General features: G+C 36.7%; 1 protein-coding gene across 9 annotated transcripts in view; it reads right to left on the bottom strand.

Annotated features, from left to right (window-relative positions):
* Positions 1–15,169, bottom strand: part of ROBO1 (roundabout guidance receptor 1) — a 715,672-nt gene that overhangs the window by 29,101 nt on the left and 671,402 nt on the right. For 8 of the 9 annotated variants that reach the window (XM_021403057.1, XM_021403047.1, XM_021403097.1 and 5 more), the window contains 3 exons: positions 7,930–8,127; positions 4,584–4,610; positions 1,866–1,908 (listed from right to left, as the gene is read on the bottom strand). In XM_021403057.1, the coding sequence (XP_021258732.1) occupies positions 1,866–1,908; positions 4,584–4,610; positions 7,930–8,127 (268 nt within the window). The remainder of the gene's footprint in view (positions 1–1,865; positions 1,909–4,583; positions 4,611–7,929; positions 8,128–15,169) is intronic. The other variant, XM_021403074.1, reaches the window with a different exon arrangement.

The raw sequence follows: 15,169 nt of genomic DNA, 5'->3' as shown, positions 1-15,169 counted from the left end.
GCTGTGTGGGCGGCTGGCTGCTGGCTGGAGTCAATCCACCCTAATTACCATTACTTGAATTCTGTCCGGAAAGGGGATTGCCACAGAAGTGGGTATTTTTTCAGCATAATGGAAGCATGGATTATTTTGAAATAGTTGACTGTGATATTTTGAATTCTAAATACTGCTTTAACATCCTTGTATAACTGCACTTGGCTAAAATGCTAAACTGTTCCAAAACACTGCAAATATAATGTGGGGAAGTGAAAGCACTGAATCTGAAATTGAGAGTAAATGTTTTTGTGTGCAAAGATATTTTATATTGCAGAACTGTGTTTTATATTCTACTAAATACTGTACAACATCAGATGCTCTGTAAATGCCATATACTCAAAAGAACAAAAGAAGCATAGATGTTAGCACCTTGAACCAATTACACTGCTAGACTGCGGCACTGATCCTTAGAACAAGGACAGTAAAAACCAGTGCTGCTTCTTCAGCAGTTCCAAAATGACTGCATACGATGCAGACACTTCTGGGTTCATTTCTGTCCTCTGCGTCTATGCGACTGTGCTTTGTCTACCTCATGCTATGGGAAGAGCCGAAAGCACAGTGGCACAAAGAGCACAAAAGGCTGTTAACTGCGTATCTTTTTGAACAACCTTGTCAGAGAAAGATGGTTCGTATCTGCTCTCTCTTATTTTCTCACTATCCTGGGGTGAAGGCAGCAACCCAGTGATTTACAGGTTTGTCCATTCAAACATCGCATGGTAACTGCTCTAGAGGTTTTCCTCCTTGGTTTTATGGCTATAACAACACAGCAGCATACAGTTCAGGACACAGAGATCTGCAGTTGTTCTTAACGTGCCAGGTTCAGTAGCAGCAGCGGATTACTCCGCACTGCATTCTAGCATACTGGGAATCCTTAATTTTATGCCTAACCTTTACCATTACCCAATTTTTGTATGATCTTGGAAATTTAGAATAACAAGATACCACTTGTGAAACAGGAATTGATATAAGAATTTATCACTCAGCTGCTCTCTGAGATTTTAATGTTTGTTCCAACATCATGCCAAATCCTTAACTACAATGCTTACAAAAGGGTATGCATGGAAAATGCCACAGAAAAAAAAGTGTGCTAATAAAGTGACACTGCTCTGACCTGCTTTTTTGCTAAAACTGTTGTTTTCCATCCTGAGGATATCTCCATCTCAATGTGAGAAATGTAAATCACTGTTTTGTCCATTGCCATTCACTAGCTAATAACATAAACCCAGTAAACATATTTTAGTTAACTCCTCAATCTGCAATAGACTAGCTTCTCAAAGTCTTTAAATTAAAGACCTACCTGTTTCCCTCTCTTCCAGAGCATATTTCTTGCATATGATGCTTTAACTGTTTTGCATTGATTGCAAGATTTTTTCTTAACAAGTCACTTTATAAGCCACTTATGTCTTCAGAAAAATTTTCCAATATATGCTTTTTTTTTGTAGTGTTTGCGAACCATTTATATTTCTTAATCTTCATAAATGCCATGACTTAATTACTTTTGCTCCCTCACTCTGCTCCTACATCAGACCTCTATTTTGAAGTTAAAGTGCTCCCTCTGCTGCTTATTTTTTGAGGTGCAGCTTTTAGTGGTTAACAAAGCAACTCAGCTAAAAATACCCATGACCCATTCTTCAGAAATCAACGTAGAAACACAAACCACTTCTTTCTAAGCAGAAAAATATACAGCCCAAATGCATATATTAATATTATAAATTAAAATGCACCTTTTCAAGTTGCTATTATCCCACCACGTACAAGGACAACTGTACGCCCAGCATCTTTAAATGTTGTTGTACACAATTTATAGCTTTAAAAATAAAGCATGTAATTACCTGCCTCCACTGCTTACGGCATCTCCTCCTCTCTGATAGGTTACTGCAATATTTAAAGATAAAAAAATGAAATAATTTAAAAAGCAGAAAAGATTCCTTGAACAGTAATATTAAATCTGCCTTTGTTTCATTTCAGCTAAGACAGTAAATATACAGTGTTTATACTCTAATCCAGAGTATCATCCTCAAAGTCATTCTTTCTAATGCAAGTTTATATATAATACTTCTGTTTCTTGATAATTGCTACTCTTAGCTCCATTGAAGTTTCATATTTCAGTTCTGTACAGAAAAACACAAACACACGTATCGCTTAAGAAAGCAGGAAGCCATACATCAGGTTGAACTTATCCTTAACATAGCTCTGCTGACTTCAGAGGAGTTACTTTGTGGAAGAATTTAGGTCATTTATTTATTTCATGAATGACTAAATGTTACCGCTTTGCTCTACCTTACTCTTTTAGTAAGATTAAAGTGGTAGCATGATTTCATAACATACCTTACTTGCAATGTAAACAATGGCTCATTACAGCTGAATCTACTATAAAAACGTACGCTTTTTCTGAATGCTTCTGCACTTTACTCCTGGAACAAGCTTACTGTAAAAGTCCACAGATGCTCTGAATTTTCCAACATCTTACAATTGGATTTAATAATGATAGTTTTTTATCTAAACCTTTACATGTATAAACCTTGGTAAAAAAATCACGGGCAGAGAGATTGCTTCCTAAATTAGTAGGAATGGTTTTTGCTACTTTATAAGCATTACACATTAACTGAGTGCATGTGCACATGCTTTTATTTTTTGGCAAGGACTGAATATCCTTCACAGGAAGCATCATGGTTAAAAAGTTATTCTAAGTAATGCACGCATCCAAGAAAAATCAGTGCTATACATTTTTCAGGTCTCCAGTGGACTAGGCAAAGGGTTAAGGAGCTTGCCTCCTTGCAAATGTTTATGGATTCTACATTTCCCATCTAGGAATGTGTTGAAGAAAAGCAGCCAAATTCTGCTCTTTAGAAAAACTCCAAGCTGGGAGTCTGCAAGAGAGAGATAAATGCTGGCAGTGATTACAATAACGGGATTAAAATGTAGGATGCCTTCTACAGGTAAGTCTTACTGTAGGTAATGCTAAAGAAGAGGGTCTGGTACCGTTTAAAGTCAATAGAACGCATGACTAGAATCATGGATTGAAAAGGGATTTTTTTTTTCCTTTAAATGTTTTACATATTTCATGTTTTCCAATTTCTTTAAAAATCTCAGTGCTATTTATTTTGCAGCTCTGACATGACGTATGGAGCTGCAGTATATTTTCCTTTAATGTTAAGAACCCAACTGAGAAAATGCATATTAGCTAACCTACCAACCTCTGCAGAATTTCAGTAGCATGCTACAATTGTGACTGCACTAGAAGCTGTTAAGCCAATTAAAGTAACAGCAAAATAATAATTTGAATTAGTCTCCACTGTGGATCTCAAAGGACTTCAGAAACATTAGGGGCCACTCTGACTCATGCTGAACAGTAAGCAAATTCACTGAACATAATAGGATGACTTTTGAAACAAGATACTATTCAGTGTGATTAAAAGCATGTGAATAAGAAACTAACCCACCACCGCTAGGTGTGTGTCAAGGAATGCAGAGAGACATGAGTTTGTTTCAGCTGCACTCCAACCCGGAAGGATGCAACACAGCTGTTGTCCAGGGGCCAAATTAGTACAACAATTCTGAGCGAATATTTTAAGCTAGATATTTTTGGCTGATTTTGCAGAGCAAGAGTTAAGTGGCCTTTACCCTCCCTGGATATACACAGATCTCTTGTGAAAATAAGGGATTTAGAACAAAGGACGAAGATATGACCTGCCTATTCACTCAGCTTGTAGCTAAAAGGAATGCATTTTCTACAGTGGTGGGTAGTGAATGTGTTGAACTGTATTCACTGCAGAGGAGAACCTGCTGACCTCCCAGACAGTGAGACTGACTGAAGGTCCCATCGACAGAACAGAAAGGCTCTCCCCCACTGACTATGGTGGGCTGTGGCATGGTTTATGTCACGGACGTATTTCATACATTTTTAAGCAAAAAGAATAAGAAGAGGATTTTAAACCCATCCCGAATTCAAAATGTAGCTTTGATTATGTGTAACAGGATGACCGCTTTATAATTTTGTAGCACAAACACGGTTTAAGGCAGCAAGCAAAGAAATTTAACTGATAATATGCTTTGATTTTCTGTATCTTTTAAAGCAGACAACTCCTAGGATACTGATTTAATGCAGGTTCAGAGGAAAGACAATAGGAAAATATTTCACCAAACATAATCCCATTGGTTCCCTTACAAATCAGCACATGCGGTCTGCAAAGTCATTTCTCCTCCATCAGAAGTGCCTTTGACATCACTAGATGCAGAAGGCCACACTACTTCGTCACAATGCAAGAAGAGAGAGCTCAGATTGCGCAAGCTGACAGGAGCACGCTACAAATTGGTGTGCTTGCATCACATCACACGGTATATGACAAAATGGTACACGCAAATAGAATAAAAGTGTCAGCTACAAAACAAGCGTATGCTACTTAGAGAATAACATAATGATGCCTGCCATTAATGAAATTTTTTAAAAAACTTCTGAACAGCTGGGCTGGTTATATCAGAAAAGGAGAAACAGTACCATGAACACATGCTGAAGTAACAAAGAAGGGGGGAAAAGTGCAAATATATACCTGTTGGTGTGAAGGTAAAAGACGGGACTGAAAAATCAAAACAAAATACAAACTGGTTATTAAGCTGAAGAAAGAAAGGGAAACATACCACATTAGTATAAATCTAGCAGACAGCTGAACATAAAACAAATGCAAATAACTAACCCAGTAGTTCAGTCACACTAGTATAGAAGTAAAACTAAATTTGTGATTCAGAAGATTGTCTCCACAGATACCACTGAAAAAAACTTTGATACTCTACTGTGCTTCTGAGGGGAATGACTGTGGTTTTGACTTCCAGTACCCCTCCGTTTGGTATCTTCAGCTTTTCTGAAAATCCTACTACAAACAAAAACCCTACACTGCTAATCATTTTAAAATGCAGAATTACAAATTCCTTAACAAAGCCTTATCAAGGCCCCAGTGAATTTTATCTGCAGCTCACCAAGTAAATGCTCAATATGCTGAACTAACAGCTACACTTAGGTATTCAGTAAGAAAATAACCATATAAAGGAAAAAAAAAATTGCTGTTTTACTGTATCTGATTCAAGAATTGCACCATCTCTTTAAAAAAAGGCCCTAAAACTTATGGCAGCAACTCATTTTTGTCTTCATAGCAGAAATTGCTAAACAGTTATTATCTACCTTAAGGATGTAATACCTTTCTACCTTTCAAGCCATGGCTTTAGGAAGGAAAGGTTAACAATAGAACAATGACATTGCTTGACAATCTTCACTCTCACTGCCACTATAAATCCTCTTTGGATCAATAGGGCCCTTAATCCAAACACAGAGAGATAGCATCTGCTTTTCCTATTAGCAACATGCTCCCCCTCCTGTTGACAAGACAGTATAGTTTTTCTACCACTGATGGGTAAAAAAGGCTAATATTGCCCTTTTTGATCTAATAAAAACAAAGACCAGTGTAAGAGGAATAATAAAATATTCGCTACAAGAAAATTTCAGATCGAATTTGATCAGCAAATCTGTCTCAAAAAGAAAAGGTTCTAGCTAAGAAAACAACCACTTACTACAGTTTATAGAATAACTCTGGGGTTGGGGGGTAGGCTCCAGAATGCCTTGTTTTTATAATTCATGAAATGCTCTGGGTTCCCCCTACTTTTTCCAAGCCAATTTATTTCCAGGAATATGATATACTGCAAAAAGAAAAACCTCTGAGCATTTTACCTATTCCAGGCTTAATTTATAGTACAGCTCTTTACTGTGGGAGTTCCACTGTATTTCTTAGAGCTAGGCCTTTTCACACAGTCAAGTTTAATTTAGCTACATTCAACAGTATAGAACCGTAGTAACAAACTTTCATTAAAACAGAAGGTGCATTTAAAAAACAGTTATTTGAAAGACAATCAAGTGTCTCAAAATTAACTTGCAACCATAAGGGCATGACAAAAATCTTAAACTACTGACTCTTTACTTGCCTGTGAGCTAAGTAATAAACCTAGGTTTGTTTTTAAAGAACTGGGGAACATATGAACAGAGGTTCGATTTTTACAGCAACCACACAAAAGAACAACTTAATTCTCACAGCTTCTAATAATAAACTCGTTTGAGTGTGTAAGAGTACTAGTACAATATATGTGTGGGGGAGTTTTAGCAGATGTCAGGCCTGAAGCTAAACATAAAAATAAACAAATAAATGCAAGACTGAAGAAAGTTTGCACTTGAAGTGATGACTTGATGCACTGCAGAGTGGCAAACTACTTTGCAATTTATATTTCATTGAGGATGGCTTTTTTCTTGAGGAATACTTGATAATGGAGATGTATACCCTAGTTTTTGGCATGCGTTTTTATAAAAATCTCCATCAAATTACACAAAAGGTATTTTTTAAAAAAATATTGAACAACACAGCTGTTTCGAACAATAGTTGATGTCATTAAAGTGATCATTTTTTAGAACAAATTGTATGCCTTTTGCTTAATCATAGGTACTGCTGAAAGCACAGTGATGTTAGTTTGATAGAACTGTAGAAAGGCAGTATGGCAGCATGCTATTAGTAAAACAAAACAGAGCAGGCCAGTACAGCAGAGTGTTGGGGTCTGTCTTATCTAAGAAAACCTAGAAGAACAAAATTAAATTTGTCCCTGATCCCTGTGGTCACAGGGACTTTGACAACTCCAATAAAACCACTTTGCCTAAAGGCTACCCAAAGCATTGATATTTTAAAAGCATGGAGAACACCTGAGCGCTGCATCACTCCAAAACATTTTTCAGGTTCCCATTCACTCAGTTTCTAATTTTAACACTGCTTCTTTTTCATAGCAACATACTACTACTAAATGTTAAAAACATTTGTGTTATATTTGCCTGTCTCATCCATCACTCATTCAGTTTAAAGTGACTAAAGAATGCAGTTGCATGACATCTTTCACCCACTAAGATGTGTGCACCTTTGAAGCCTAGGTCTATCTTTCGATGGCCAAATATTGAAACAAAATCTCACTCTTCCATCAAAAGTAGAATCTTCCATTTTCTAATTCATTCCAGAATTTATGGTGCCTACAAGGTATTGCTATGAGATGCAATGAAGTGTATCGTACTGAATTCAGCTTTACCTTCAGGGCTTAATCAAAAGATTATTGTAACAGGAGAGATTTTTTATTCCAAAAGATCTTTCAGATAGATATTCTAGTTTTGTTTGTCATGGAGTACAGCGTAAAGCACTGCTTGCCCAACAATCTGACATAAAAGGTATTGATAACATGAAAATGAAGAATGCTTTAAAGTTAGTCCCACTGCTATCCTTGTAACTGAACGCAGATGCAAGGTTTGATAGCCCCAGAATTCAGTCCCAGAGAAGGGTCCCTTGAGAGCATTTATGAAAGAGTCCTGGAAAGTATTATGTACTGTTGTGCTTTCACAAACAGCGGTTTCACCACATTCCCAGGAATATAAAGAAATTCAAGTACACACACCAGAAGCATCGCTGTAATTGACACCACTGTTAGTATTCTTAGAAGTAAGCAAAAGACTGAATAAGAGGGACAATGAGCGACCATCCAGTTGCTTCCTTTTCAGATGGTTCAGAGAGTCAGGTAGTAAGGACGTACTGGAAGCTCCCAAACTTAAATCCATCTTGTACTTTCCTCACTTGAACAAGTACCCTTATGTAAAGCTAATCTAGGTATTCTGCTAAATGCTCATACTTTAAAGTGAAGTTAAAGTCAAGTCAACACACTGCATCAATAATAGTGCTGTCTATATAAGCTGCTGATTCAAACTTCCTGAAAATACTGACATAATTTGATAATTCCTGCATGAAGTCTTAAAAGAGCAAGAGACTGATGATAAATAGCCAGTAAAGAGGCATTCAGCAGCTTGGAGATTGAAACATAGTATGGCACCTTTTCTGATACCAGCGTAAGTACTAGTGAGTCCATTTCGCTTCTTCCTGTGCCGATATAACCAGATGCTGAAGACCATGAGGATAATCCAACAGGCCGCACCAATTCCAGCAATAAAGGCAGGCTGTTTTACTACATCAGAGATCTGCTGGGCTAAACTGACTTGATCTTCTGAAGACACAGGATTTCCATGAGAATCTGAAAAAGAAGGACATCCCAAATCTCTAGTTAATCTGAATGAGCAACTGTAAAAGGCAACATGAAAAGAACTGACAGAACTGCATCCAGTTCATCAAGGCAATATGCTTAAGATTCCTCATCAAAATCTCTTTTTATAGGTCTAGGCTGAAATACCTGTTTTCAGTATAAGACACATTTCTCCAACTCTACTGGCTTTTGTTTGTAATGATTGCTAAAATCAGGCCACTGGCTTTTTTTTTTTTTTCTTCACTTTAGCAAACCAAAAACAGTTTCAGAAAATTATTCAAGAAGTCAGAAAAAAACACAGAAGAAAGCTCAAGTACAAAATAATCTTAGTGTGTTCTTAGGGCTCTGTGAAAGTGCAGAAGTCAGCTACACATGCATACATTCTCATAACTGAAAGTCACAAAAGAATGACAAATTCCAAAAACGTTCACCTGATGCTGATGTTGAAGGATACATTTTAATTTAGCAGTTACTGACAGATGACTTAAATATCATATTACACAGTCTAGTATACTCTTTGTAGGCTCCCACTTTGACTTCGATTAAAAAAGACTGAATATTTAAGACTGCATAAAGAAGTAAAAGTACAAAATAACCAGTTCTGCCCACTTAACATGGGTGAAAAGGCTCAAGGATGACTAAAAAGGAGTTCTGAATTGTTAAAAATAGTCAAGCATTCTTGTTACTGAACATGCTGCCTTCTTCAAATACTGTTTACCCCTAAAATTCCCATCTTAAAATAACGAATGTGTATTTTTTCCACTTTTTTTTTTCCTTTAGTGAAAGCACCACCAATAAACAGTCTTTTGTTCTTTTTCTGTATTGTACTTTTGCAAGAACCTTCTAGGAATGTTAGTAAAAATATTCAGTTACTGAACAATGCTAACTGTAATGAAGCTACTCAAAGATAAAATACTGTCTTCCTGATTTTTTTTTTTTTTTTTACCACTACAGTGAGTTCTTACTGGAAATTTCATTACTGCACAGGGTGAGGGCAAGAATTTGAAACCTTTAGTCAGAGCGGATATTGCTTTACACATTCCAAGCTGTCTTTGAAATACCCATTTTTATTCTTGTGTAAACCCAGCAGGATTTTTTTTTCTTTTACTATGGGTAGTAACATCATACACTGAAATAGAGATTAGTGTTTTAAGGTGAAAGGTACTGTTACAAATAATACAAACTACGTATGATACAAAGACTTCACTTAGAAATCATCACATTTTCTCTAAGGACTAAGAAGAGAACAGATTATACTATGGTGACACATTTTGTATTGTTCCAAAATAAGCCTAAACAAAATAACAAATTGCAACACAAAAAGTATACGTATCTGGCCAAGGAATCATCACTGCCTTTGATGGCTACCTTATTGGAAATTTTATTTCATATTTCCAGTCCCTTTATCTTCTGTCCTAAGTGTACTGGCTAGTCTGAAAGTTCACCAAGCAGACTTATTCTTTTCTTACTAATACACCCTTTGTGTCTGCTGGGTTTATAGATTTCATGCCTATTTGTGCAAGGTTAAGATGGGTTGCATCAGATTTTACAGAGACAGCCAAGTGAAGTTCCACACAAGTGGCCAGATGGGCTTAAACATATAAAGTATACTGTGACTAATGAATTAAAACTGTCACTCTATTTCTCATCTTTTGTCTCTTTGCAGCTGAGACCATATTAAGATATGAAAACTTGCATCACCAGTCTGTTTGCAAAGTGAGTGACCCTACTATTTCTGTATCTTTAAAAAGCTACTCCACCTTGTACTTCTTAATGGAATAGAAAAAAATATTTCCAGATAACTTATGTCTCTGAATATATTTAGAAGATTGATAAATGTTTTTCTCTAATCCTTTTAATATATATATTTAAAACAATATATCCAGAAAATAATCAAAAACTTAAAAGCTGAATGAGAATCTTTTAAAAACATATCAATAATACAACCATACAGAAGGACGGTACTTTTATATACAAACATTTTGCATTGCTCAGTCAATGCATATCTGAAGATTACAAAATAATGAAGAATCTCTTTGAACACTTATTGTTCTAATTTTTAATTAAGAATCATTTCACGGTATTATTTTACTAGCCATTGCAAGCATAACAACAACAACATAATATATTTGCTGTTAAGAAACCAGGCTTACATTACACAGTATATACGTAGACTGCTAGTGACCTTTCACTGAATTAACTGGTATATATTTACATACATGTTGACAAGAAAAATGAGTATGTGTACATGTATATTCATATATACAACACAACAGAAAAGAAGATGGAAGGGTGACATTTGATCCATGTACTCCTCTTATGATTTAAAAATAGAAAGCAAGCTAAATACATAGTGAGGAAAAGAAAATCTAGTGAACTTGCCATTACTAATATACAATGTCTTGGAAGCCTTTCTTTGAGAAAGGCATCTTCATTCTGCCACACATCCACGTGAGATCAGTCTGGAAAAAAAACGCTTGAATGAAAAAAGTACTTTTTCTTCATCGTAAGAAATTTCTGGAAGCTTTGACTGAGATATAAATGGCTCATAATCAACATTCCTGTTCCTGCTTGCACTCCTCAGGGAAACATGCCAAAATAATAAGTGAACGTGAAGATTGTAAGGCAAAGTGCATCTTACCGTCAGAGCAGCAGCCACAGCTTATAATGTACTTTAGAAAGCCTCAGAGTTGTTGGAGCAGGCTGACCCCATAACTCCCTGAAACCAGCATATTATCACACTGACTCATCCCCTTTTCTTCTGCCTTGAGATAAGAACCTCACAGAGCATGCTGATTTGGCTATTGCTCACATGCTCTATGATTCTAACTGTACCGAAGCTCCAAGTTTAAGACTTCAGTGAAAACTCATTACGATTCGCATCAAATAGAACTGTGAATTTTAATTCTTTATGTAAAATATTCACGTAAATAATGTAAAAATCAATGTTTAAGTCATCAAATGCCTAACAGATTATTGACATAGAATTAAGATTGGAATGGTGAAGATTTAAAAAGACAGGAAATTCCAGGTTCACAGGTGTGCAGGCAGCCTCAATTTTGCCCTGTATGTGTACAACATATAGCATGGTACTTGCCAATACATCTGTCTCATTTAGTATACAAAATGTACAAACAGGAAATACAAAGATACCATTTTTGTGGGCATTGGTAATTCGTGCAACTCAAAACCAGCAAAACACTTGGATTCTGCAACGTGATGTCTGATGTTTCCTCAAACACATGTGGTGTGGTGCAATATGAAAGTTACATGGTAAAATACAACCAGATTAAGAATATGCTATTTTGTCTCCTCTCTAGTCATGCATATTTCTAAAATTGGAAAAATACCATTTTTGCAAATCAGTTCTACAGCACACAGCTTGTGAGGAGGCAACCAAAAGTTGGTTGGGAAGGACTTGCTGTGAGGAGAAAGAAGTCCCTTTTTATCAAGGGCAATATCAACAAAATCCACTATGCAACTACCACTCCAGAAGTACTTGAAGGGCTCACAGAATAATACCCCTAAACAAAACAATTAGAATAATGATTCAGTGAGACTTCCATTGTACACTGAGATATCCACTAGTTGAATAACGTACTCAGTATTTACAAAAATTCTACATATATCTCAATAAATAAGTGCAAAACACATTATAGAGATTATGCATTTCTGAGTCATATTAACCGGTGTGAGGTCTCTCAGAACTGGTACCCTAAACAAAATATGTTGCAGTACGTTCCCTTTTCATGACTTACCTGCAAACTAGTATGTGTTATATGACAGAGCTATTAGAGGGTCATAGAATCATAGAATGGCTTGGGATGGAAAGGACCTTGAAGATCATCTAGTTCCACAATGGCAGCATAGGCAAGGTTGCCACTGTCATAGGTGGTATCACATCACTGGACAGACATTTGGCTAGAGATCACTTTGATCTGATGATTCTCATATTCCTGTACAAGGAATTTTTTAATCCATGTGCTGAAATTACATGTTGTGACAATAAAAATATTCTATCAAATTTTTCTGTATGATTTTTTTTTTCTTCACAGCACAGTATGAAAAACACAAGGATTACAGTGAGCTGTGGATATGAAGTACACGTTTTTTTCCTTAGTGGCAAAGCTATTTCTTTTTCATTATGTAAAATATCAACTTCTCAAACAAACAAAAAATGATTTTCCAGGCCTTGGAAATCCACAGAAAGCTTTAAAAGGCCATTCAAAAACTCTAAGGAAAATTTAATGGCAACCAAGGAGGGTGTTTTAGGGAGACACATGATTTTTCAGCCGACTTCATGATTTTAAATACCAGAAGACAATTTTTGAATAACAAGGAAGTATACTGTTGGCTTTTCCCAGGTGGCACTCAAGTCAGTGGCACTGCAGCTCAGTGAGTTGCTTCACATCAGCAGAGACATGGAAAATGAAAGAGCTCTGCGCTTACAATTTGTACCTGTCTTTGTAACAGGTTAAGTGCGTGCACAAGGTCACTTATCACAGCTCAGCTGATGCATAGTATTGTGATTGCACACCTCAGCTCTCAGAGAATCCAATTTCTCCCATCCTCCCCTCTTGTTCAGGAAGGCGGCCTCTGAAAGGCGAAGCTTCCTCCTGTCACACACCTGGATGAAATCTGCCCAGCCATCGCTCACAGTCACAAACTGGTGAGCAACCTGCACACTGCACAGCCTCAAAAATGAGTTTGGTGTGCAAGAGAGTAGGTTACACTGGGGAAAAAAAGTCTCACATTAAATCTCTTCTTTGGACATTCCAAAGCCAGACACAATTCAGACCCATGTTTTTGTAAGAGAAGTGCAATATAAGGAGTTGGACATTTGATTTTAATGGAAAGTTCTTCAAAAAAAGTAAGCCAATATCTAAATCACACAGTATATTGCTTTTCTGCACAGTGAATTCATAGTTCCAAAACAAACAAACAAACAAAGCTATTGTACTAATTCAAATATCAGGAAAAGACTTCCAGAAGGAATAGTTGTGATCAATGAAAAATGTAGGAACTTAAAGCTGTCAGAGGCAAACACGCAGTTCCCAGACCATGTAGGTACAGGGAGTCGGGACTCTTTCAAACCTTCTAAAAGGAGTATCTTTGGCCCTCTTTCCTCCCTCTCTCTGGCTTCACTTCCCTCTCACTGTAACCATGTAATTTATTGCTGGTAAAAGGTGCCAACAGATGACATCAACAAATTAATTTTTTATCTTCAGAAGAGCTACTAAGAACTGCAGTGTCTGCTCCACGCCCCTGCTGGGAGTGCATCCAACAGCTAAGAATGTAAGTCTTTGCAGGAATTGTAAGAGAACTTGTATTCCCTTTCCACAATGTAGTGTTAAGTAAACTGGAGCCATTCACATGCCTTTAAGGATTTTAGCTTGATCTAAACTAAATAAAGAGGAGTACTCTTAAATTTAAGTACTAATTTTCAGCAGCCTCCCACAGTTGTCTAAAGGATTGTAGAACTGTCTAGGTATTTCTTTGTATTGTTTTTAATGACACGGATCACCCAAAGTCTCTTCTTTCCAGATCTTTGTCATGAAACGGTAAAAATCAAATTATAGCATTTTTTACTATGTAGTTTTGGCTATGCCACTTAATTAGAAGCAAGCAATAAAAAATATGAAATCAAACCCCAACCACTGGGAAATACATGGCTTTTAGCAGTCTAAAAGCTCATTCCTGCATTTGAACATCCTCTGAGATGGGTGATTGCTTCATGCTTTCTAACACAGTATCAGTAAAGCCCAGCATCAGAAAAGCAGGCAAAAATCTTACCCTGACAGAATGCCATTCATTTCTTTTTCCACTTACCAAAACTCCAAAGTAGTTAAGTTGTATTATAAAGTTCACCTTCATTTAACATTTACTTATCATCAGAGAAAAGGAAAAAAAATATGGCTATGAAGTGCTTGGCTTTGAAATTCTAGTCTACCCTCTTAATTTACACTCATTAATCTTAGATTTTCAAAATCTAAGGTGTATAGAACAAACTTAAATTTGAATGGAAAACTAGCTGCAGAGAAGCACAATCTAGCAAATCACTACGACTTTTTTTGGACATACTAATAGAATATTACATAAACCATGTGGAATTTTGTCTTAAAATCTCTATTAATCACCTGCCCGTGTAAGCCAAACAAATTAAAGAGAATAGTTAGGGAAGTACATGTAGATCACTCTGAAAGCAATGTGTCCTATTTATTTCCACAGAAACTACAGCAGCTAAAAAAGTACAATAACATTATTTGGTAGAGCAAATTCTCAGCTACAAAACACTATTTTTTGACATAGTCAGCACCATTAGCTATGCATTTTCACCAGTGGTGAATAAGAGCCTGCATGCTGTGTTCGCAAAAATCTGCACCAGTGGAGGTGACCCAATGTCACAGTCATAGTGTTGAAACATACCACCCATTGCCTCACTGTGCTCACATCCACTACTTGGTCTCCAAAAGCATCCAGCAAGTGTCTGTGAATGTCAGTAGGTGCCATTTTTTCTGCTTGGAAGGATTCAGTGACACACCTTTGCTTCATCTGCACACCCATGTCAGACGCCATTTTGTCAGACTCCCTCTCTGCTGCCTTCTGTCGCATGGCAACAAAATGTAATGGAATATTGGTGGGAAGGTTCAACCTCTACTGCCATACCACCAACATCCACCTCTGATGTTGGATTACTTTCAGAGCAGCCCTTGTACGTGCAAGTTTACAGCAAATACATTACTTGTTCAGTCCTGTTTTCACATGCAATATTTATGGTTTTTTTAAATACAGAAAGTCAAATAACAGGGAAGGTCTACTAATGATACAAAGATAGAAATGGATATGAAGTCCAGAACAAAAGATGAGCTTTGTTTGTGATCATATATAAACTATATACTGTAATGATAAGGTAGTCTGATACAGGCGGGTAAAGCAGCATATGACTATACCTAAGTTACTTTAAATGCTCTTCAGTGAATCAACAGGAAAGAAGCATTTCTCCCAGGCACATCCAAAAGCAATGTCCTTGATG

This window comes from Numida meleagris, chromosome 1 (assembly GCF_002078875.1).
Source record: "Numida meleagris isolate 19003 breed g44 Domestic line chromosome 1, NumMel1.0, whole genome shotgun sequence".
Classification (NCBI taxonomy): domain Eukaryota; kingdom Metazoa; phylum Chordata; class Aves; order Galliformes; family Numididae; genus Numida; species Numida meleagris.
The sequence above is the reverse complement of the archived record's forward strand: the minus strand, read 5'-3'. Positions and strand labels throughout refer to the sequence as shown.